At 37.1% G+C, this 23,501-nt stretch overlaps 1 protein-coding gene across 4 annotated transcripts in view; it reads left to right on the top strand.

Moving 5' to 3' along the window:
- The window catches only part of BICC1 (BicC family RNA binding protein 1), a 95,656-nt gene that overhangs the window by 24,470 nt on the left and 47,685 nt on the right, over positions 1-23,501 (top strand). For 2 of the 4 annotated variants that reach the window (XM_052677176.1, XM_052677177.1), the window contains exons 2-3: positions 7,918-7,964; positions 22,313-22,382. In XM_052677176.1, the coding sequence (XP_052533136.1) occupies positions 7,918-7,964; positions 22,313-22,382 (117 nt within the window). Of the gene's footprint in view, positions 1-7,917; positions 7,965-13,445; positions 13,546-22,312; positions 22,383-23,501 lie in introns of those variants that run through there. The other 2 variants (XM_052677180.1, XM_052677181.1) reach the window with 2 other exon arrangements.

Genomic DNA, 23,501 nt, shown 5'->3' with positions numbered 1-23,501 from the left:
CTTACAAACACCATGTAGATAAAAGAATTACTCATGATAAATACTGTAATTTGGCCATCAAATAATTCAGAAGTTTTTTTTAAGTATAGAATAGTAATGACTCTTTGGTTTTCAGCTTATGGCTTAACCTGCTGAGTATAAATAGAGGAAAGAGCCTTTGGTTTTCAATCTAGTTTTTGACAGTGAGAATAAGAAGGTAAGAATGGACTCTGAAAAAGCTAGCGTGAACTAAAAAGCTGATCCAAGTTTGTGTGTTAAGAAGGGGAAGCTGAAAACTTGATCTTGGAACACGAGTTGGCATGTCTGCTATAGGTAGCAACTGGAGTCCTTGAATACCTCTGAAGGATGATGTAGGAGGCTTTCAGCAATTATCCACGTGATATGTTGAAGCAGAGAGTAGAAGACAGTGCACAGTGCCTTGCACAGTGCTGTTCACTACTAGTCATTTCAGCATTTTTTCTCTCCCTTTGCCTATTCCTGATCTATGTTTTTAATTCTGATGTAGAAATTATAATTGAACTGCTGGGCACAGGTTTTTTATGTGAATTTCTGCGTGCAAGGGAAAAGAAGCAACATAATAGAGGTCCAGGTTTCTTGGGTTTTAATACTGACGAATCCACACTGAGAGAGCTAATAGAGCAGTTTTAATCAGGTAATGCACTGCTGACAGCTACTGGGTTTTCTCGACTGATTTCTTAAGAGTAGCCGGCACGAAGTAAAGCACTCACTTGCTATCTTTTGAAGTCTGAAATGCTGGGCCATAGAGTCTTCTGTGCTCCTTGCCTCATATGAAAGCACCCTGTGCTCGGGTAGGTGAGGCAGACCCATTTGATTTTGAAGGAGAGATCCCCAACAAGGAAAAGAGGTCCTGGGGCAACTCCAGTTTCACAGCTAGCTTTAAGTCTGATTTGACTACAGAAATGTACAGGTAGCATACTTTCTGTATGCAGAGACTTGGCAGAAATCATTTCCTTAGAAACAAATTTGTTTTACAATATGAGAAAAACCTGTTGGTAAAATTTGTAAAATTTACAGTTATGTATTAAGTCAGAGGTTCTGGATGAACTTCATAGTATGCAGTTCTAGAAAATCTTGATGCCGGGGAGAGAAAATTGACCAGGCAGTAGCTTGTAGCATTGATTCTATTTTTCTTGATGCTACTAGCTGTCAAATCCATTAAGTCCCTAAAGAAATCTGACATAAATTGCTGGAATATTAGTTCAAAACTGTTTTGGTCATTTGAGTGTATATAACATTCTTTCTTGGCAATATATGCAGTGGCAGTAAGCTTAATTTCTTTCAAGCTTTTTCCTTTTGGCATTTTTTGTTCCTTATTCATTGCAAGTAACAGATGGAGGGAACTTTGCATTTTGGTTGTGGGATGGTTTAACTTAATTGCCAAAAGTCTTATTATAGCATGAGGAAAAAGATTATTGAAAAACTGTTTCAATAACTGACCGTTTATGTAGTTCACATGATAGATAGTCCTCATAATTTTATACATGAAAGTAAATGGGGACTTGAGGGATGAATGAAAAATATCAACTTCTGTCTGTGTGCATTCAGGAAAGGCCTCAATTCAAGAATCTCACACAGCTAGCTAGTAGTCCAAATAGGGGCCGTAGGTGCTGAGCTTCTGCAGTGCTCAGAAAATGTATTTCAACAACAGTGTAAAAGCAGTTTATGTTCAGAGGCTGCTCTTTTTTTTTTTTTCTTTGCATTAGTTATGTCTGTCAGAACTGGCTTTTTCACTAATAGCTTCATAGCTTGTGTATTAAACTCCTTCCAAGAGAAGGAGATACAGTGGAACCTACCCAAAAACATCTAGTTATTTAACAGACTGTTTTTTGTCCTTTACTGAGAATATTGACATTGTTCCAGTTCTCCTTAGACTTCTCAACTACAAAAAGAAACTTCCCATGTAAGATTTGTGTTTGTGTCATGGGTATCTTTTTGTTTTAATTGTTTTCAATTGTTTTTCCTCTTAATTTATGTATTAATCAAAGATGATACTCATGTTTTTACCTGCAGTCCTGGAATCCTTTCATCACATGATGTGTAGACATCGGATAATTATGTAATATTATAGATGGTGTGTACCTTCTCACTTGGCAAGTTTGTCAGCATGATATATGGTTTTCTTTTTGCCAGCTTTTTTAGTTGTGACTGTGCCAATAACTTCTTGAGGACTCTGCGTTGTCTTCCATCCATTACCCTTCTTTCTGATACTTCCAGTTGACTTTGTAATGTACTCTGCCTGGTCTGTGGTGAGCATCCTCTAAGACTACAGGTTGCCTTAGCAGTGAACCTAAAAATAGAAGCACTTAGTTGTTTTGGTTTTTTTTTTCTGCTTACTGACTCTGGAATACTTAGAAACTAATAGAAATCCTAAAATACCAAAAATGTGTAAGTTACAGAATACTTCATGATACCATAAAACGGGTGATTTTCTTCCCTTTATTGCTTGGGAAGTTGACTACACAGGAAAGCTGGTAACTTTTTTTTCGACATTGTGGAAAGTTCTTTACATGAACATGAAGTTAATTGTGTTACAGAGAGAATATCTGTAACTTGCAGCAAACTAATAAGTAGTCACAGAAAGCCTAAGTTATCTCATGTGAGATGAATATGTAGCTGAAATACTACTGAGAGGCCAATACAGTAATAGAGCTGAAGGTTGTTATGCAAATGGGTGGCTTATTTAAGCTTTCCTATGTTCTTTTACCAACCACTTTCATTTTGGCTCATCAGCTCTTACTCTAACTTCTTAGTTTGCTAGCTGAAAACAGCAAGTGAGGCTAGCTTTAGAATTAAAAGAAAAATGGTAACTTACTTTGTTTGGATATCAACAAATTCAACTGAAGGTCAGATTCTTTGAACAATGTATGCTCTTCTTTGTTAGTGAGCAATCACTATGAAATGAGTGATTTCACTACTTGAAAACAAGAAGAATCAAGTCAGTATTGGGTCAACACCTTTTTATAACTTTGAGAAAAGATAACTAATTAATATGGGGAAAATGACAAGTTTTACAAATTCTTTGTGATTTATTGGCTATAGAAGGTTTTAAAGTTTGCTATTCAGGTATGTAATTCTATAGTTGGACAAAATCACGTTAAGTTGGTTTGTCTTGTTAAAACTCAATTTTTTTTTAGCTCTTTTAAATGTGTTTCCTGATGCAAGGAATAATTTTGTTTCATAAATAAAACCCTGAGACGGGAACATGCAATTAGTTTCTCTGAGAAATGTAGAGGTTTTTTCAAGAGAAGGGAAGAAATTCTGATACTAACCAACCCAAAAGCAAATGTACAAATATTTTTCATAGTTTTCAATACCGATTTCAAGAGCTTAGGGAAAGAGGCATAAAGCTGATATGTGAGATCAATTTGCAGTAATGGCTTCTTTAAACAAAACTTGACTGAATCCGAGTACCTTTGGTTCAGTTCTTGTAAAACGTGGTCTACTTTGTGAACTATTCTTTTCATGATTAAAAGAACATTTAAAATAACAGTTAAAATTCACTGTTCCATGTGAACTTAAAAGAAATTACAACCTGGCTTTTTTCTGATTTGGTGATTAAGTAGACAAGCAGTATACTTAATGGGTATAATAATAGTTAACACCTGTTTCAACTGTTTCATATTTGTTTTGGATGGGACCTCAGCAATCCAATATATCTTGAAAAGTGAAAACCAGATATAAAATATTTCATGGTATGGAAGAAATTATAATAAACAGAGTATAGCTTAAAATATAAAATGCCTATTATGCACGTTTATTTAGTCTTTCCTTGTATTTCTGAAGCCAATGTTATCATTTTGTGTAAAAAGAATCCTAGTTTTTGTGAAGTTCAGTTAAGTAATTATTGAATACAAGGAAATAAATAGTGTTTCCAAGAAACCAATACTTGCTGAGTAGGAGAGGTTGGTGAAAATGAAAAACTTTGTCAGTCAGGAGTCAGTGCATGGTGTTAATTAGCGTTCTGCTTGACGTGGCAGAATGGTAAATGTGGTCAAGCCCACTTTGAGGATGGGGCTGCCAACAGAAGGGTGTGGTGGTTTGAGGCTGGTGACCACATGTGGAATTCCAGAGCTCACCTGGATATACTGTCAAAGCACAGATCCTTTTCGGTTTTGCAGTAAAGATGCTGATGTCTGTTGTGGTAGACATTGAGTTGAGTTCAAGGAATGCTGTCATTGACATGGTAGTACTTCTGCTGTAAGATGTGCTGTTACAAAATTAAAGAACTGTTCTTTTAATACTTATGCCATTCTTGTGATGCCTGGTTTTTAAGGAAATGTTGGCTTTGTATTAACATTACAGTTAATATTAGTGAAATAACTAAAATAATCTGCCAGGATATGAACGTCAGCTATGAATTCTGAGAGATTCTCAGTATGATATTTCAAAGACAAGATTTGTTTTGAAAGTCAGGGTTAATTCTCAAGATTTGTTTAGAAAAAAAGTTGAGCTTAGGATGCAGTGACCTATCAGACTTTTTTCCCTAAACACAAATTAACGCTTACTTTTATCTCAGTTTGTCTGACTGAGGTCAACCTCAATAGCTTGCTGAGTTGCAGCTCACTGTAGTGAATGCTGCACAGTTTGGAACCCATTTTCAATGACTTGGGTATAAAATTAAAAATTTTGGGGAATAATTTTGGGGCTCATTTCCCTGTCAGTGATACCGAGCTGGTGGTGTTAGAACAGAATCTGTTTTTCTTTTTAATTAAGAAAGAAATGGGTGACTTTTTCCTTGTTTGGCAACTGTTCCCATTTTCAGAAGCAACAAATCTCGGCCACTTTTGCAGGGAAAGAAAGGCTTTGAGATGGTAGAATCTTCACCATATCAGGAACCATTAATGTTAAATTTTAGAATCTTCACCATATCAGGAACCATTAATGTTAAATTTTCTTCTGTGTGTGTATATATGTTGTTAGGCCACCTTAATATTCAGCAGCTATTTTATATATGAAAGTGAGCACAGACATAAAGGACACATAAGAAATACTGAAATCACAGAAGAACTGCTTTAGGATACAGCAGTGTGAAAGTTCAATGTATTCCCCCCGTTCTCCCCCCCCCCCCACAAAAAAAAAAATCCAACCATACAGTACAGCCTTCCTCGTCTTTTGTTAGGAGCCACAAGACTTTAACAGTTAGAATGAAAGACCATTCCTTTATTTTACAGTAAAGCAATTGAAAACACTGAATAATGACTAAAATTGTAAATGCCATTTGCACCCCAACTTCATTAGGACACTCTCATTCCCTCTTCTGCCTTCCATGCTTCTTGGGATCCATGTGTTGCGTCATACAGTTGCTGGTCAGGTCAAGCTGTAAATCAGGTCACCAGAGTGATTCAAATTAAAAACAAACTTGCAGTAAGAATCTTGGAATTTACATTGTCAGCATTCTATTTAAATGCCTCGCAGAGCATCATTGCCATTATCAAGGCATCTCTTGTTTGTATTCAGTTTAGAAGGCATGTATTTACAGCTGAAACAAAATCTGTCTATTCTCAAAGCTACAACTTCAGCTCCCCTGTCATCTTCTCATCTACAGTTTGTCTTCTGGACCCTCTGATTAAAAGCACATCAGGCCCATCTATCATTTGAAAGAGCATTTTGATACTCGCCTCCCTAAAATTTTTCAAAGCAATTTCTGAGTTAGTGAAAGATGTGTAAAAACAACATGCATCTATGAAGTGTCTGCTGTCTGAAGTTAGCTCTTGTTTGCAATTTTCTTGCTAGTACCTCTGGCTTGCAATGCACAAGTTGAATTTTGTTTCTAAAAACCCTGCTCTAGTGAAGCTTCCAGCAGTGCACTCTTCTGTCACAGGCGGTGTGGGTTTGGAGGGCGAGGTGAGCACTGTTTTTTCCTCAGTTTATGAAGCTGGGATTTACTCTGCAGCAGGCCGACTGCTTCACTGGGTTCTTCTGCTTTGACACTGTGTGAAAGAACAGGGAGTTCTGTATGCAGTTGTATAGAAATTCATGGTCAAGGATTACTCCATGCTATTTGTGTTAGGGACTCTTTCTGAGAAGCTCTCAAATACAGTGGCATTGCTTCCTCTGGGGTAGGAGGTATCTTGTACCTCCTCAGTGGCTTTTGCCCTGTCTGGAATTGCTTGTGTCATCAAAAGAACAGAGAGAACTAAGTAGCTGGAACAGCTCTGAAGGTAGGTGATGGGGCTAATTGCACATCTGTTCTGCGTATGAGAAATACAGAAAATTCCCAAAGACAATGACTGTCTTCAGCAATTCAAATTTCCAATCAGGAAACTTGTTTATTTTTTTCCCCCTCTTTTGTTTCCTTCATTTGAAATTTCATTTGGAGGCATTCCTTTTTGGGGGAGAAAAGGCAATTATCCTTCTCATAATTATCTTGCTTCTGAAAGATCCCCTGTGTTGTGATTGCTGTGCCTTGAGTTGCAACACAGATAAGCTACAACATATGTTATGTGCAAACAGTTGTAGCATTCCCCTTACATCACTCGAGAGCACAGTGAGAGGTTTAAGGTGGGAGAGAATCCAAGCCCTAATCCCTGTTTTGTTCTTGAAACCACTAAGTTGCATCTTTGTTTCTTGTATGCTTGCAAGTCCTGTTCTGAAATGATGCTACTGTTGGTATTTTTTTTTCCTGCAGGCTTACTGAAAAATACTCTTAAGGCTGTATGCTTTGTTTATTGGCTGTGGATTTTTAGGTTTGTAGTTGCCTGCTCTTTCCAAAGTCACTGTTGTCTTTTTTTGTTGACCCAAATGTCTCTGTGTGGCTTCAAGACTGCAGAGCACAGCGCGCTTGCACACACCAGCATCGATGCCCCTTTTATCTGCTCTCTCTCACAGAAGCTCAAGACCTGGAATCCCCACACTTGACCTCTTGCGCGGTTTGCACAGTTTGACATAGCTAGAACCATGCTAAGCATGAGGGGAAGCTGATGTTCTCCATTTTGTGCTCTTTGCCTACAAAACTGTACTAGTATCAAGTGGATGGTTTTTCTATTGTTGTGTTTTTCCTCTGAGCAATTTGTTTTCATGGGCTCAATACTTTCACCTTTCAGCCTCTAAAACCTCCTAGGCTGAGGAGCTCACAACGTTTTTCCTTCATGACAAGTTCACATTTGCCCATGGTTGAGAGCAGCCCCATTCAGTGTACCGTCTAGCTTAAGGTCACCTTTGTTGAATGCTCTTCTTGTAATCAAAAGTGCTAATGCTTCTGGTTTGTACAAAGGGGGCTGTTCCTAGTATCTAGGGCTGTTTTCAACTTTTCAGCTGTGTTGACTGTAGTAGCTCAGCAGTGCTGTTGGTCTAAAGGAGTACTGTATAAATTCACTGCCTGACAAGCAAATATAACAGCACGAAAGTATGCTTGGATTTCTGCGGTGCTTTGTCAACCTCAGTAAACCAAAGAGCAGTCAGTATTCTATGAGGTTGTTTTATTTCCCTTTGGTATTAAGAAAAAGTTAATAGTAGAATAGAGGTATTTACTAATGTGATTCAGATTTAATATTCCTCTTAGTTTTGTTTTGGTTCTGATTCTTATCTTGATTTAGTGAATACTGTGCCCTTCCAGCTTTCTGTTTACATCTTAATAGAAGAGCATGGCAAAGCATGCAATGTGAATAAATCATTGGATTTAGGTGATCGTAGATCTAAATTTGAGTTACAAACTATATATGTATAGTAGCTCTATTATGCAAATAAATATGTGCTTGGAACTGATCCTTAGCAAGTGACTCACAAGATGTTGTTCCAAGTATTAGTCAATTGTTGATAAATGCCTATTGCATAAGAAATAACTTACCCAGAGTTATAATATCACAGTAACATGGGCTCGTTGATGATTTTTTAATATGTAGACCTAGAGCTTTTCTCCCAGGTATTTTATAACCAGATGTCATTTTTGTTTTACAGCTGCTGCTGAGGGCAAAGGGAAAAGTGGGGAAGACTTTTTTCAGAAGGTAAGAAAGTTACTGTAATTCTATCATAACAACTGACTAGACAAAAAATGATGCTCTTTATTTATTCATGATTTCTACTAGTGAAATTTACGGTGCAGTTTCCACTGTGTGAGCAAATCCATTTCTTCAGTTTTGCTGTTTAATGCCTACTAACCATCAGCTTTCTGTAAACTATAATGATAAGTATTGCTCTTTGGTGTATGCTACTGTAATTCACTTAAAAGCTTAATTGTTCTTCAATTGGAAGTTTCAAACTAGGGGAAAATATTTTCAAAACCTAGTAGCAGGTTTTTCAAACCCTAGTAGCAGAGGGTTCACCAGAAAGATGGTGTGGTGGTCTTAACATTTTAGTCTGTGGATAAACACTACATCCTGTTATTGAAGAAATGACATGAAACTTATTGTGCTATCGTTGAAAGCATAAATATTTGGTTGAGAAATGCAAAGTCCTTTTAAGAAAGAAATGCACAGTCCACACAGTGTTTCAATAACGTCTGTGGTTAGACAGAGGCACGGAAGGACTGGAAAAAATAGTCCCACAGCAACTCGGCTACAAAGAGAAACACGAACAAGAGTAATGGCTTTGAAATTGCTTTTTACAAAGCAACGTGGGTTTTTTAATGAATAATGTGTAAATTAGTATTTGAGTCGATGAAGATAGTGCATATAGTATGCAAATAAAAATGAGCTGCTTTGTCTTTCTGCACTCCAGAGAAAACAGTGTAAACATTCAGGTTGTATCCAGAAATGCCTTGAAACTTCATCTTGATTAGCTGTCTGTTAAACAAGTGGCTGCCCTTATTTTCCATATTTTGTTCATACTTAGAGATCGTACTTTCGAAAGATATGTTTTTAAATGTGAAAGAACACTTTATCCTGTATGAGATCAGCAGATGCCCTGATCAAGACTGGAGGGGGAGGAGTGTGGATAATGGCAAAATATCTGTTTTATTAAGTATTACATGGGATTCTTAGATTACATTCTTGCACTAGATTACATTAGACTACACTGGGACTGACAAATGAGTTAGTTTTCTGAATGTGCTGCTTAATTTTCATGATTAGCGTGCACAGATGGGGGATGTGTTAAGAATTCATCTTTAGAATGTTATTAAAATGTGTGGATTTGTTTTAATTTGAAGCAACAAAGCCTTAAAGCAGGTACTTCGTTCTACACATTACTTTACAGTACAATATTTTCTCACCCTTATGTAAAATGGCTCGTATTTCTTACAGCTGAATGTTTCCTCTGTGGAGTTGAATGACTTGCATGTTTAATGTGTTTGGGTACTTGATTATTTACTGTAGGTATAATCTACCTTAGAATTACACAGTTGTTAGTATAGCAGAAAATTTTGTTTTGAATTTAATAGAAAATGGAATGTCCTTTGTGAATAAGAGTATATTACTTAGCAATATTGATATGTCTATTTTGGCATGAGCCTGTGAAGTTATTATTTAGGCAGAGTGTGGATGTAGCAACAGGTTAAAAGTGGTTCACTTCAATTAAAGCTCTTAGTGTCTGAGCAACTCTGTAGTTTAACGTACATTAGTGAATCTTCTCTGTACGTACATGTGATACTACAGCTAATAAAAACAGATGGAAGCTATCTTCACAAGTTTTCTTTTTGTTAAAAAAAAAAAATCTTTGGACAGTGTCTCATGGCTTACTCACAGTCTGTCTGTGCATTTTCCTTTAATCAAGGTTACGTTTTTTCCTTTCTCTCATGTGAAATGAATAAGGCAGTTTCTGGAGGTAAAACGAAGACTTCTGATGTGTTTCAGGTTGTGTAGTGAGGAAGAGTGATTTGAAACATTGGAAATATATTGGAAGCTAAGGGAGAGAAAATACTTTCAGAAACTCAGTATGAATTTGAAGGTGTTTTTAAAATGGCTTATAAAAAGAGCCTCTCCAGAGCTGTATTATCAGACTTCGGGGTTGATTGGTGAGGAGAAGGGAGCCACTTACGAGTGACATCAAGATTTGAGAGTGTAATTTGCATAAATATTGTTGTGTATAACATCTTCAGACAGTACAAATGTTTTCTGACAAATGTGTTGCATTTACTGTGGGTTGAAAGAAGTGGGCTGGGTGTGAGAAGTTTTCATGCGAGTGCTTCAGTGACAATGGGCAAAGGCTCAGAAGGTGATTCAGTTTGAGAGAGGCAGATAAAAAAGGGAAGAGAGGAGGCCAGTACTGGAGGCAACAAGGCAATGCTGATTGCTCGCAGATGGCCTGGCTTGGTGGCTGGGCCATGAGAGACAGCTCAGCTAGTGTAAGTTAGACGTCAGGAGGAACAGAAGTTACTCATGCTCCCTGAGCTGGGCTTGAAGCCAGAACTCATCCAGGGTTATTAACACAAGTTTTGTGGTGCTAAGTTTTTTTTACTGATCTTCCAACATGAGTTAGCAGTATTGCTGCCATTAATTTTTGTAATAAAGTAGGCTTTAGTGGATATGAACTGTTCCTATCAATTTCTTGCATTAAAAGCTTAATAACAGTTCAAATATCAAGGTATCATTTCACTGAGCATATTAGCAGAACCAAGTATGTATTCTGCTGATGGAGTTGCAGAATTAGCCCTTGTTCCCGTCAATTCTGTACTGTGTGGGACAATATGGCCATCATTTCTGCCATGTTCTGGGGAAGATGGTGATGATGTACAACTTCCACTTTTCTGGAATTAAATATGAGAAAGAAAATAGCGAAGTGTTCTTCTCTGGTGTTACTTAATAATAATCTGAGGACTTCATCATGCTTCCAATGTTTTTAATCTTGACTACTGCTTCAGAGTTGGGGGAAGACCTAACATAGTCTAATAGATTTTTCAAAACCCTTGGCAGTTGCTAATTACTTAAACAAATAAACAATAGTTTTCTCTCCAAAACACTCTGGTTTGTGGTTCAATGACAGGTAATATTAATTAAGCATGAACTGGTTGGCTGCTATTACATAGAACAGCTAATGCGAAATATAATTGTGGGTCTTGCTCTCTCTATTATTGTTCTTATTTTTTCTATGAGTAATAGTTAATGTAAAATTATTACTTGATCCAAAGCCCACTTGCAGTCGATGGCAGAATTTTTCCATTGAGTTCTGTAACATCTGGTTCACACCTCATGTGCTAGCAAGGCCCTTCCCAGACAAAGCCAGGACGTTGTTCCAGGGAACGTATAATTTATGTAGCATTATAGATATGCATGGCACTTTCATGTAAAATGTAAGAAGGTGATGGGTCTGTGCCGTAAGGAATTGGTAATCCAAAACAGATGAGAGTTGGCTGCATGGACAGAGGGGAATTTAATACATCATTTCTGCTTGCTTTTTGTTCTGGCCTCCTTGCCTTGTCTCTATCTTTTTCTAATATTTGGAAATCTTAGTGCTAAATGATAACCTCTAACTCTGAAATTCCTCAATGCATCAGTGCATGTAGAACTTGAATCACAACGCTGATGGGAGAATGCTGGGATTCAGCTGACTGGAGTTCTTAGGCTAATATGGGGCTTTGTGCTCAGAAAGAGGGCCTCTGGAAATGTGCACATGGGGTTCAGCCCAAGTGCTTAAATGTAGGTCGGGTGTAACTCCTCACTGCAATGTGGTTCAGTGTCTAAAGGAAGGCTAGGGTTTTCTTTGCTCATTTTCTTCGTAAAATGAGTCAGACATTTGAACGTAATGCAGTTTTAGAAGTGTTAATCAGTGAAACTATCCTTTAAAGCTAGCTACTTCTCCAGGATAAAGATGAGAAACACTACAATAGAAGATTAAAGGAAAAAAACTAAGCACAGATAGACATACCTAATTGCATCTTTCATCACTTGTTGATCAGACTGAAATTGTCATCTGAATTAGTTAATAATGAATGTATGAACTAAAGAATTAGTTAATAATGAATGTACACTACTTTCAGTTTAGGATACTCTCATAGCGAGAGGCAGTAAGGAAACAGCCTCAAGTTCAATTCATTTAAGGTAATAGTATTGTGTTCTACAGAATCCTTTATTTTCACTTGTTTATTCTTTGAAGAGCATTTGTTGGGATGATGTTAGGCAGACATGAACTTTTGCAAAGTGCATGTGTGAATATGCTGACAGAGTTATTGTGTACATGAATGGTTTTGTAAGTACATATTTATACAAATGTAACCCAAGATGTCTCTGTCTGCTGTAGGTCATGCTGGAAATTGGTCGGTATTGCTTCTTAATCTTCGAACATGAAGTGTGTAGGTAAAGCTCTAAATGTGGATGGTTTTAGTGCACTTTGAGACATAGGTATTAATCATTGACCTGAAACTAAGATGTCCCAGACTGATTATAATGTTGTTCAGCAGGAACTTTTGATGGGGTTTGCATGTGTCTTCATCCATGACTTCTCTGAAACTTTGTATTTGTAATTAATGTTTCCCTAAGGCTATACTCTCATTTCTGATGGCACTAGTGTTGCTATTGGACTACGGGTTTCTTCCAGTGCTATGTATTTTGCTAATTAGATATATTGAATTCATGTTTGATTATGCACCATCATTATTGTGGGCTTTATATTTCAACTGCAAGAACCAGGAGCAGCTGTGACTTGCAGATACTGGTTCCACACCTTCAATCTTTCTGTATAGGAATCAATTCATATATCTCCATTAGCGTTAAATTGTATGTAGACTTTCAGCTCAGAACATGTGTTTAAGGGTTTGCAAAGGTGATACAGTCCCAGTACTTGTTTCAGTGTTAGTCGGTAGTGCCATGAGTTTCTAATTTGTTTGGCTTCCTCTCAGTTAGCTTACCAGGAAGGTAGAGAGGTGGCTCCAAGATATTGGTATGGATGAGAGAGTTGAAAGAATATCAGTAGTCAACATTTGCAAGAAATCATGAGATTGAGAATTTGGTCCCCCTTTTAGCAAAACTGCAACAAAAAGAACGAAGAGACTATTCAGGTTAGTTCAGTTTTACTAAAAAGGTAAAGCAAGTATGTTCACTTGAACTTTTCACTTAGTTTGGGGAAGCCTGAGTGATGGGAAGACTGTCTTCTTGCAGAAAAGTTTTTGTCACATTTCTACTGTAGCATTGTTCCATTAAGGGAATGGAGTACTCATGAGACCTTTAACATGCAAATGAAAAAAATCATGATCTTTAGCTTAATCTTTGCTGCTTCTGATATAGTGGGAGTGATTTCGAGAGTTAGCCTGCAGTGTGGAAATGCTGTCTGATGGGTCTAGTTATTAAGGCTTTTACATGTGATGGTCACTTCAGAGCACTGATTGTCCCTGCTGATGCTGTTGTGCTTAACTTCTTCTGTCAGGAGAGGGCATTTTGATCCTTTCAATGGAGTGAAGATTTGCTTCATGATGTGGAGCTCAGCCTGAGATCCAAATGAATCAGTTTAGTTGATGAGAAAGTCTTAATTTATGTACTCTCACTGCTATACTTCAGATCTTGTGCATGATCTCTTGCAGTTTAAAGCAACAGAAGGGAAAGTTTGTCATCACAGTCCCCACTGAGATGCTTAATTCTTTCCAATTAGAAAGTTCAGAAGAAGGATTTTTGACCATGAAATGCCTTGATTCTTTCTGTGAAACTGTTGAAAGAGGAGGTGAGTGAGAATGATGCACATTCGTAACATAGACTGGGTTCTGGATTTGTGGGAAGGAAACTGCCTGTTCTACTTGGGGGGGAGGGAAGAGTTGGCTGCCAGTTGCTCTTCTAGCAGCATGCTGTGGGATGTCACTGCTAAGTAATATTCTCAGATGAATTTTTGCTTTTTTCTCCTAGTACTGTTTAGAATTAATGTTGTAACACAGATTAATTAATAGGGGCTTTTTTGTGCGTTCTTCGTTTTTTTTTTTTAAAAAAAAGTTGAAAGGTTATATATTTTTCACTCAGAGTGGTGAGGCACTGGAACAGGTTGCCCAAGGAGGTTGTGGATGCCCCATCCCTGGAGGCATTCAAGGCCAGGCTGGATGTGGCTCTGGGCAGCCTGGTCTGCTGGTTGGCGACCCTGCACGTAGCAGGGGGTTGAAACTAGATGAGCATTGTGGTCCTTTTCAGCCCAGCCCATTCTATGATTCTGTGATATATTGTTTTAGCCATTCAGTCAAAAGAAAAGCATGATTTTGGATTAATATCTCAATTGAGGGCTCATAAAACATGAAGGTAAGGCATAAATGCTTCTCTGTAGGTAAGGGCAATTAACTGGTAACTTTCTTTCCTACTGTATTTATAAAGGAAATAAGTACAGAGTTTAGTGAACGTGACTGGTGGAAGAGGTTTGCTTAGTGCTGTTTTTAGTTTAGTGTTTTTTGTTTTTGTTTTTGTTTTTTTTTTTTAGATTTTAGATTGCAGAGCAATACTTAGTGGACTCCTGTCTTAAAAATTACTTTCCCAGTTCATTTTAGGTAAACTGTAGGTTTAAAAAAAAAAAAAAAGCTATGTGTGTTTGTTCTTTTACCCTTTGGAACTAATCTGACGATATTGTAGTGCAAGTTGATCTTGTTTGCAGCTGCTACCTTAATTGCCTTTACTTACTATATATTAAATAGCTTTCTGAAGTATTAAAAGCTGATATCCATTGATCAGTACTATGACTAGATTGCTACACTACCTATGATGTTAATCTTGTTTTCTAATTTTAGCTTCTCTGTTTCATCATTCTGCATGCGATTACCTTCTTGATAATTATGTTAAGAACAGGTTCTGAAAATGCGCTAAAGATGTTAGCGTGTGTTTTGTTAATCTGGGCTACGGTGTAGTCCTTTAAAACATCCTCCTTGGCTTGTTTGTGAAAGTCTCAACATTTGTACATGCAGACCACAAAATTATGGGTCATGAGAAGTTAAAGGAAAGCATGTTCATATTTTTGCTTTTGGCTGGAAACTATAGAAATTCCATTTGGAAAGAGAGATGTGTTTTTGTTGCATTTTTATACCTGAATCTAGATTAGCTGGAAAATTCTGAAATACTTTCACTTTTTTGGATGAGGTTGTTTTGGCATTTAATGTAGGTAATTTTAAATTAAAATCAATTGAAAGAAAATGGGCTAATTCATATGTGAAGATCAAATTCCTCTGATCTTGGAATAAATCACTCACAGTGGAATAATAAAATATTTATCTTTGCCAATATTTAACCTCATCCATGTCGGGTATCCCAGATGACAGTCTGTAGAATCATTTCAATATTAGCCTTTTCAAAGACAGGTAAAATTGCCAAGGTCTAGTCTTCTAGAAGGACTACCACTAGGAGGAGTAGTTGCATACAAGTGGTTTGTAAAAATATTTGGGGTTTTTAGCAGTTGGAAAATAATACAGGAAAACGTTATAGCTCTACCCCACCTCCAAGGGATGCATGCGTTCATTTCCTTGTACCTGGAAGGCTCCTCTTCAAATTGCTCTTCGCAGAACCTTGCATAAATGGCACTGAATCATTACTCTGCTTTTGCATTATCCAATTGCATATTTTTGAAGTATCTTCCCTTGCTTCACATCTGCCTGTTTTGCAGTGTCTCAGAGACGAGAGTGATTTTGATATTCATGGATGTGGTAGTCTGTAGTTATTCAGTTTAACTTCTTAATATTTTGCCCAATCTGCCTGCTCCAGTGACTTGGCAGGGAGTAACTTTAGCTCTAGCGTTGAGAATACTGGAGATAGTTCTTGTTGGAGAAAGGATTTCTATTTATTGGTGACAAACCAAAACGGGAGTTTGTTGCCTACGTTGTCTCTGCTTAACTGAAATGTTGTATCAGTACTTAAAAGTATCTTCAATTGTATTGGAATGCTGGTTATTCTTGTATTTTTTAACTAAGATTATTTTGAGCAGAATGTTGAGCTTGAAATGTTTGTCACCAGGCCCTTAGACAGGCTTGTTATCAGAAATGGTGCATGTTGGCCTGTGAAACACTCCAAGTGGGAAAACCAAGTGCTTCATGTTAACTTCCATTGTTTGATGGTTGAAAGCAAGGTATGTTGCAGTAGTTATGTTCACACAAATTCTCAGTGCCATTTCAGGTGACAGAGACAAAGCTGCTCTTGCAGCACTGGCTGCCCTTGGGCCCTGTGACCAGCAGACTTGCCATGGCTGTCACTGAGCAAGAGACTTAGCTTTGAACATCTGACTCCTTTCAAGTTCTTTGCTTGAAAGTTATTTGGGTTGTGTGTTAGAGCTCTCAACAGAGTGATTTTCTTACTGACACAAGACTAAGCATGTGGAATTCTGGGGGCCATAGGTTACCATTTCAGCTCCTTGCAATAAGGCAGTGAAAGCTGAAGTACCATCTAAACTCATCTGGGGTTTTGTTGGTGATTTAAGCCTTAGAGGGATGTGTGTTTTCCATGTCTAAATTAGGCAACCTAGAAGGAAATTACTTTGAAGTCAAGAACTCAGCTGTTCAAAACAGTGCCTGGACAAACAAATAAGAACTACCAGTAGGCATACAATTTAATTGCTTTCTAGGCTTTTTTAATAGCATGAAGAAAAAAAACACCCTATCTGCAAAACCTATTCCAGTATGTTAAATAAAAAGTCCTTAAATGTAGATTGTGATACATGTACTTCTCTAAAATAGGAATTTAATTTGAACTTATTTTTTGAACCTAAAATTTTTCATTGCTTCAGTGCTCTGTGCCTTGAAAAGGCCTGTACGTGACTCTGAAAGTAATGGTTCCTATTTATTTGCATGGAAACTACAAGAGATACTAAGAGCACAATAACTCTGAGAGAGCAAATTCTCAGCCACAAAACACTCTTTTCTCAACAAAGTCACCTCATTTAGCTATACGTATTTGCCAGCAATAAAAAGCAGTGCTCATGATGCACTCGTAAAAATTTACATTGGTGGAGATGACCCACTGTTTCACAACTGTTATGACAGCATTTTTGGTAGAAAAATGTTGCCTGTCCAGTCTGCCTTTCATCAACTCAAATGGATGGGAGTCAGAAGGCACCAAATACAAACTATGTATTTATGTGGATGGAGTAGGAGTCCAGCCAAGATTGGCAAAGTGCTCCGCAGTATTCCAGGTGATGTGGGACTTGACACTTGTGTTGCAAGAGAGAGGTTGCTGCCTTCTCTGGCCTGACTCTGGAATTTTAAACCTTAAGCTTAGTTTGTGATGATAGTTGGTATAGATAGACGATATAGTAATCAGACTTGATGGTTTGTCCCAGTTCCAGAAATCCAGATGGACCACACTTTTCCTTTCCCAAAAGGCAGTACACATTTCTATACCTGCTGAGGGCTGTATGTTGAACTTTTTTCTCTGATGGAGAATTCATGTTGTTGCTCTGTGGACTGCTGCTATGATGCTGACTTGCTATGGTGACACATGTATTGTCACCAGTAATGATGCAACCCAGGAAACTGTCACCTTCAGCCTTGTATTGGCTCAGTAGGACCTGATAAACTTATGTGCTGTTCTTTCTCTTCCTGTGTGAACATTTTTGGGACTTGCCTGGCACAAGCCTTGTGATATTGCAATATTGCCACCATCATTTCCAGTGCATTGAAGCTGATATTCAGTTCTGTACATGATTCCCTTGATTCCCATGATTGGTGGACCACAGTCCACCAATTTTGCAGATGAGCTGACTGATTGGATGCTCTTCACTTTGTGATGTGACAGCTGTGTGTCACGGCCATCTGGAATGTGGCTCGTTCTCAAGTGGTTGTCATCATTGCTGAAATGCTCCACCTACCAACTCACTCTGCTCATATCCATTGTTTGTTCTCCTTAAATGTTCAGCAACCATCAGTGAATTTTAGTGGATGCAATTTTTTCCACGTGGAGGAATTGAGTGATGCACCTTCGCCCCATTCTCACTTCCATTTCAGGTGCCACTGTGTCAGACTGCCCCTCTTCTGGCATCTGTTGCATGGCAATTCTATGTAATGAAATATTGGTAAGAAGGGTCAACCTCTACTGCCACCTGACCAACATCTGCCTCTGGCATCAGGGGATAACATAATAAAATAGGAAGAACTAATTTCAGAACAGCTGTCATATTTTTCTGTTGTAGTTAACAAGATTGAACTGAGGAGGTTGATTTCCCATACTGAAAGAGAGAGGTTGTTTATTCACGAAATGAATTACTTGTTTATTTCCTTGTTTCAACTGATAGCCACATCTGTGATTTTAAGTTCCTTTTTGTTATTTCAGTTCAAGTGGACTAGTTTTTATGTTGAAGTTAAAAAAACAAACATACAAACAATTGCAGAGATGCCCTGGCAGATACAGAAAAGTGACAGATTCATTTTTTTACCCCTTTTTTTTTTTTAATTTACTTTTTTTTGCACCGTGAGTAAGGACTGATACAGAAATAGGTGAGATGGATAAACCGAAGCGATAAAGCGAAGGAAAGTGTTTTTTTTTAAAGTTTAACACAAATTATAATAAAACTGCTGCCACTGAATGTATTGCTTATAAGAAAAGCAAAGCCTTTTCTTCATCTATTTTTTCTGAATTCTAAAATGTTTGTGTTTTTTTTTTTTTTAAGAAAATTTTACCTCGTTTTTCCTTTGAGAGCATTCCAGCTTTCATCCAAAGTCAGCTGTTTTAATGTAAAAGCTCTCCAAGTGTTTAAACAATAAATTTCTCAAATAAGTTCTAAGTAGCTGCAGTTCTTGGAGGGTGAAAGCTTTTCCTCCAACTGTCTGAGCTGTAAGTCTCTATTTTATTTTTTTCTTCTTAAAAACTCAGTGATCTGCAACTAGAGCCAGTTTTTCATTGTCAGGGCACAGCCCTGTTTGTTTTGATTGTCTCCCACATCTTGTGTCATCTTCTGTGTGTTTTTCACGGTATGTATTACTTGTATCTTTTGGCTATATAAATGCTATGATTTCTTCTGGGAAAGGGGAGAAGAAAGAAGAGGCAGATAAATAACTTAATAGTTTCTCCATTAAGAACCACCTTGATTTGTTTCTGTGTGATTAAATCTTGCTGACAAATGTGCCTAGTCCTTCTGGTCAGTTGATTCTTCAAGGTTGAGGCACTATAGATTAGTGCAAATCCTGATACTTAGTTAATGTGGAAAGAAGGGAAACCTGACTAGAAGTGATCTTCAGCAATCTACGTGATCAGGAACTCAAATTTACTCATCCCTTGACTGAATCCTGTTTTACAACTGATATATTTGTACTAATATACTATGTATATACCTGTATTGCTGGCAGAGCAAGTTCTGTGTTCTGTTTTGTTAATATGAGAGTAGCACTGTTGTTCTCAGAGTATGCTGTGTAACATCGAGTTTTCACTAATAAAGTATCCCATTGCAACATGCAATTGAGGTTTTGATGGAGTGATTCCAAGTTTGTTTCATGGAAAAAGAAAAGAAAATCCTGGGTCTTACTCTTTTGGGCACTTAAAACTGAGTAAGTTGGAATGGTAAAATGTGAAGCTGAGATAACAGTCATCTATACTATGCAGAATTTCAAGTGTAGCAGCTGGAAAAGAAGCTGGTTTCTTTGTGGCATTCCTGCCACATACAGTAAGTATTAAAAAAATAAAAATAAAAAAAATACAAGTCTTTGCAGTTTTGATCTGCTTCATAAAAGTTCTTTAGCTATTGTTTCTTGTAATATATAAGCCTTATTTTTGATATGCAGCTCCAATTCTTCTTAAGGGTTCCTATGACAACCCTGATTTCTCAAATGTAACAGGATATTTTTGTGGCAGACCTTTTTTTGATTCTCAAATTGCTTGACAGACGAGGTTATTTTCATGGGTGAAAAAGTGTTGCAGCAGAAACTTTTGTTATATAAATGTAATTTTCAAATACGTGGTAAATGATTATGCTCAGATTGGAATTTATTAAGAAGTTTACTGGTTAGAGTTCAAAGCCAGCAATGCTCTGATTGTGGTTAAACTTCAATAAATGCACATAATTTAAATGCATACAGACATTTTTCTGCATAACTGATACAGGAGATAAACTTATCTTTGTAGTGACCAAATTGTGAACCTTCTTTTTCATCTAATGTGGAGGTACTTAAGCTTGCGTTCTGAGAAGAACCTGAAGGTATTGGGCAGCCAAGCCTCAGAGCTTGGTAGTTAACTCAGTTAACTCCTTTTCCTTTGAAGATCTTGTGCGTCTTTGTATGTCCTCAGAACGTGTGCACCTCTGAAGCCACTTTGATTTTCTTTTGGTTTATTGTGACAAGTATGACGGGTTTAATTTCTTTAACAAATTTCCCAGCTTTGAGAAGTTACAGTACTGATGGGACATGAGCATTATTCAAGACAAATGTTATCCTCTCCACTTTTGTTTCTTCTCTTGTAGTCCTCTCTATGTTGGAACTTTTGTTTCAGCATCTCCCTTCTCCTTTCATTTCTTCCTTGCTATTTTCTGTGCATTTCTTTTCCTGCTGTACAATTAGGAATAACATGGCCTAAAGCTCTCTGTTTAAAAGTGGATTCTTGGAAATGGTGTTTTTCACATCTGGATTGGAAAAGATATAGAGATTTGAATGGAGAAGAGTTAACGATTCTTAGCAAAGTCTGCCTTAATTTTGATCTATACTGCTGTTGAAAATTTATTTGTGATGCAGCTGATTTCTTATTACATTTTCTTCTTGGAAGTGACTTTAATTGTTTTGGACTTAATTGCTTGAGTTGTTTTTTTTTTTTACCAATGACTAGAAATGGTAAAATACTTCTCTTCGTCTGATTCCCTCACCCTCATCATGAATGAATTGACCTTTTTGGATAATATCCATGTTTATTTTATTTTTTCATTTATTATAATTTTATAATTGTCGTTGGTATTAGCAATCCAAAGAATGCATTCCTATGTTTTTTCTGCTTGTGTAGAAATTAAACAAATAGTATTTATGGAGGAGGAGCCCTGAGAGCTGCCGTCTGAAAAGCTCTCTTTGTTGTTTCCTATGTCTTTCCTACTTATGTAAATCAGGTGCAGATTAGAAGAACAGCTAAATTAATGTGTGTTTTTCCTAGTTTACTGCATAAATTTATGACGAGCGCATGTGTACTTGTTACTGAAAGATGTTAGTGAGAGTGTTAGCTGAGAGAACTGATTACTGAAGTTTTTGAAGGGGCAGCAGCCAACAACTCTCTTGGTGCACAGACAGGATTTTGTCCAGCAACAACAGAACTGGACAACTTACTCCAGATAAACTTTATCAGGGTCTTCTATAATTAGCAAATTTATTAAAAACACCTTGTTTGATCCAGCCTGAGATGGTATTTGTTTTCATTAGATGTGTTTTCTTGACGTTTTATATAACCATCCTGTCATGGACTAATATGGGCAGATCTTCCTTTTTTTTTTTTTTTTTTTCTCCAGATAAAATACTATGTTGGCACTCATGTTGATCAGACACTGCCATCTCTAGTGCAGTGAGAGGTGCTTCATCACACTGCTTGATGAGATCTCAACACAGAAGAGCTTTTCAGTCTCAGTAGAGAGATGACCCATGTATTTTGGAACTGAATTTCAGTGAAGTCTTTGGTGTCGTTTGGCTCTTTCTCCAATGTTAATGCTAAATGTGTTCGTAATGCATTGTAACTGTCATTATTAAATTCTAGCAAAATATTATCTACCTGGTGGATTTTTTCTCTAAAGCAAAAAAGACAACAGAAGTCTCTACTGAGCCAAATGATCAGATAGCTTTTGAGGTGCATGTGTGCTTGCCAAGTTTTTTTTTTTCTGTGAACTAGCTTGAGATTTACAGCTAGGTTGCACAGTGTTTGATTAAATACTGTCAAATTTATTATCTGAGCAGCTAAAGTGGTAAGTAAAATTTCTGGTTTCTGAACAGCCTCATATTTAAAAATAAAATTGCACTTAGGTCAAGATGAGGCAAAAAAAAATTGCACAGCAAAAAACCTTTGAAGGCAAGCAGCTACATCTTTAGACATCTCAAAGGACTTGTTTTGAATTTAATGGTCTGTGCTTAGAAAGTATTTAAAGGTAACTTAAAGTATTTTTACTAATCTGTAAACCTTTTTAAATATGCTTTAAGGTAGATTTGGAGCACGTTGGGCCTGGTATTGCTCTCTTGAACTTCATGCAAACAACAGAGCAGCATTATGCTGTAGGTTGTTATTGACTAGCAACCTGATCTAGAGGGAGGCGTCCCTCTTACAGCAGAAGGTTGGAAGTAGATGATCTTATATGCCTCTCAACCCAAAGCATTCTGTGATTATTGATTTGCTTTTAGGATTTGTACAGAACCAAAGAGCCTTCTCAAGGTAATCACCAGTGATACGAGTCTATTATTTGAGCTAGCTATGACTAATAGCAACAGTGAATGATTGTATATAGTAATAAGTCTTGTCAGAGTGTGCTCTTATCTTCTGTAGGAGAACAGTAGAAAATTAATTTTTCTTAAATACTTTCTTTTTCACAGATCATGGAAGAAACAAATACACAGATTGCTTGGCCGTCGAAGTTGAAGATTGGAGCAAAATCAAAAAAAGGTACAGTGTTTCATTACTTTTATTTATACCGTTTGGGACGAATTCTTAAAAGAGTAAAACCATGGAACAAGAAATTCTGCCTGTAGAATAACCTTACAAATAGCAGACAAATTTTTCACTTCAATCTTTTTCTTATTATGAGAGTTTCTTGTTGAAATTTTCAACTTTATGTGAATATCTGGTGTACGAGTGTATTTTGAGTAGCTTGTGCTTCTGCAGGTTTTTTGTCAGCACTGAACTACTTCTGTCTTCAGCGTGCATACTTCTGTGTAATTCTACATCTAATCTGAACAATTTTATTGTAGCCAAATCTAATTCATTTTTCTGGTAATGTATATTAGTGGGTCTCCTCTTTCTGTTTAGTTTTGTTTACTTTGTCTTTATAGATTGAGATGATGTGTTTTGGCTAAACCAGTTGAGATAACATACGTCCTTTGTATTCCTGACAGTGAAAGTCGATGATTCTTTGGTTTCTTAAAGAAACTGAATTATGTTCCTTGCTAATGGCTAGTATTATCTCTTTGAAGTTGTGCCTCTTTTAAATATTCAGCCTACTAAAATGTATCAAGAGTACTGTTGGGGAAATCTTCCTGAAATTTGCCATGTGGTTTTGTTCTTAAAGAAATGCAGTTGAATGGTAATAATACTTCCTTCTCTGCAGAGAAATAATGAAACTAGGAATGTTTTTCAATGTTGTCTGTATTTTTGTTCAGGCTGATACATATTTAAACCTGAGAAAGTGGAGTTCAAATAACTTCTGGCTTGTTTAGAAAGTAATGGTGGAGTTGTAGCCAAACTTTGTAAGTGAAAAAGGTCTTATGAGAAGAAAAATAATCTCTTTAGAAACATACAGGTTTATGAACATCGTGTAAAGTGAGATTCAGTCTCTGAGGTACTATCCCACATACTCTTGAAGTATGAATTTTCCACCTGTCTAGAGGGGAAAAAAGAACTGGAGAAGGGAAAACAGGGAGCAAGAATTCAGGGTGGAAAAAGATGCTGTTATTGTGCGTGTGTGTTCATATGTGGGACTAAGTTGCTGCAAATCCAAGCAAAGCAAAAGTTCTTCAGAAAACTATGGCAGAGAAAGATGATGATTGGATGATAGTAGCTTTTCTT

Source organism: Tympanuchus pallidicinctus, unplaced genomic scaffold (assembly GCF_026119805.1).
Source record: "Tympanuchus pallidicinctus isolate F22 unplaced genomic scaffold, pur_lepc_1.0 scaffold16, whole genome shotgun sequence".
In the NCBI taxonomy this organism is placed as follows: domain Eukaryota; kingdom Metazoa; phylum Chordata; class Aves; order Galliformes; family Phasianidae; genus Tympanuchus; species Tympanuchus pallidicinctus.
This window is presented reverse-complemented; position numbering and strand designations above follow the sequence as displayed.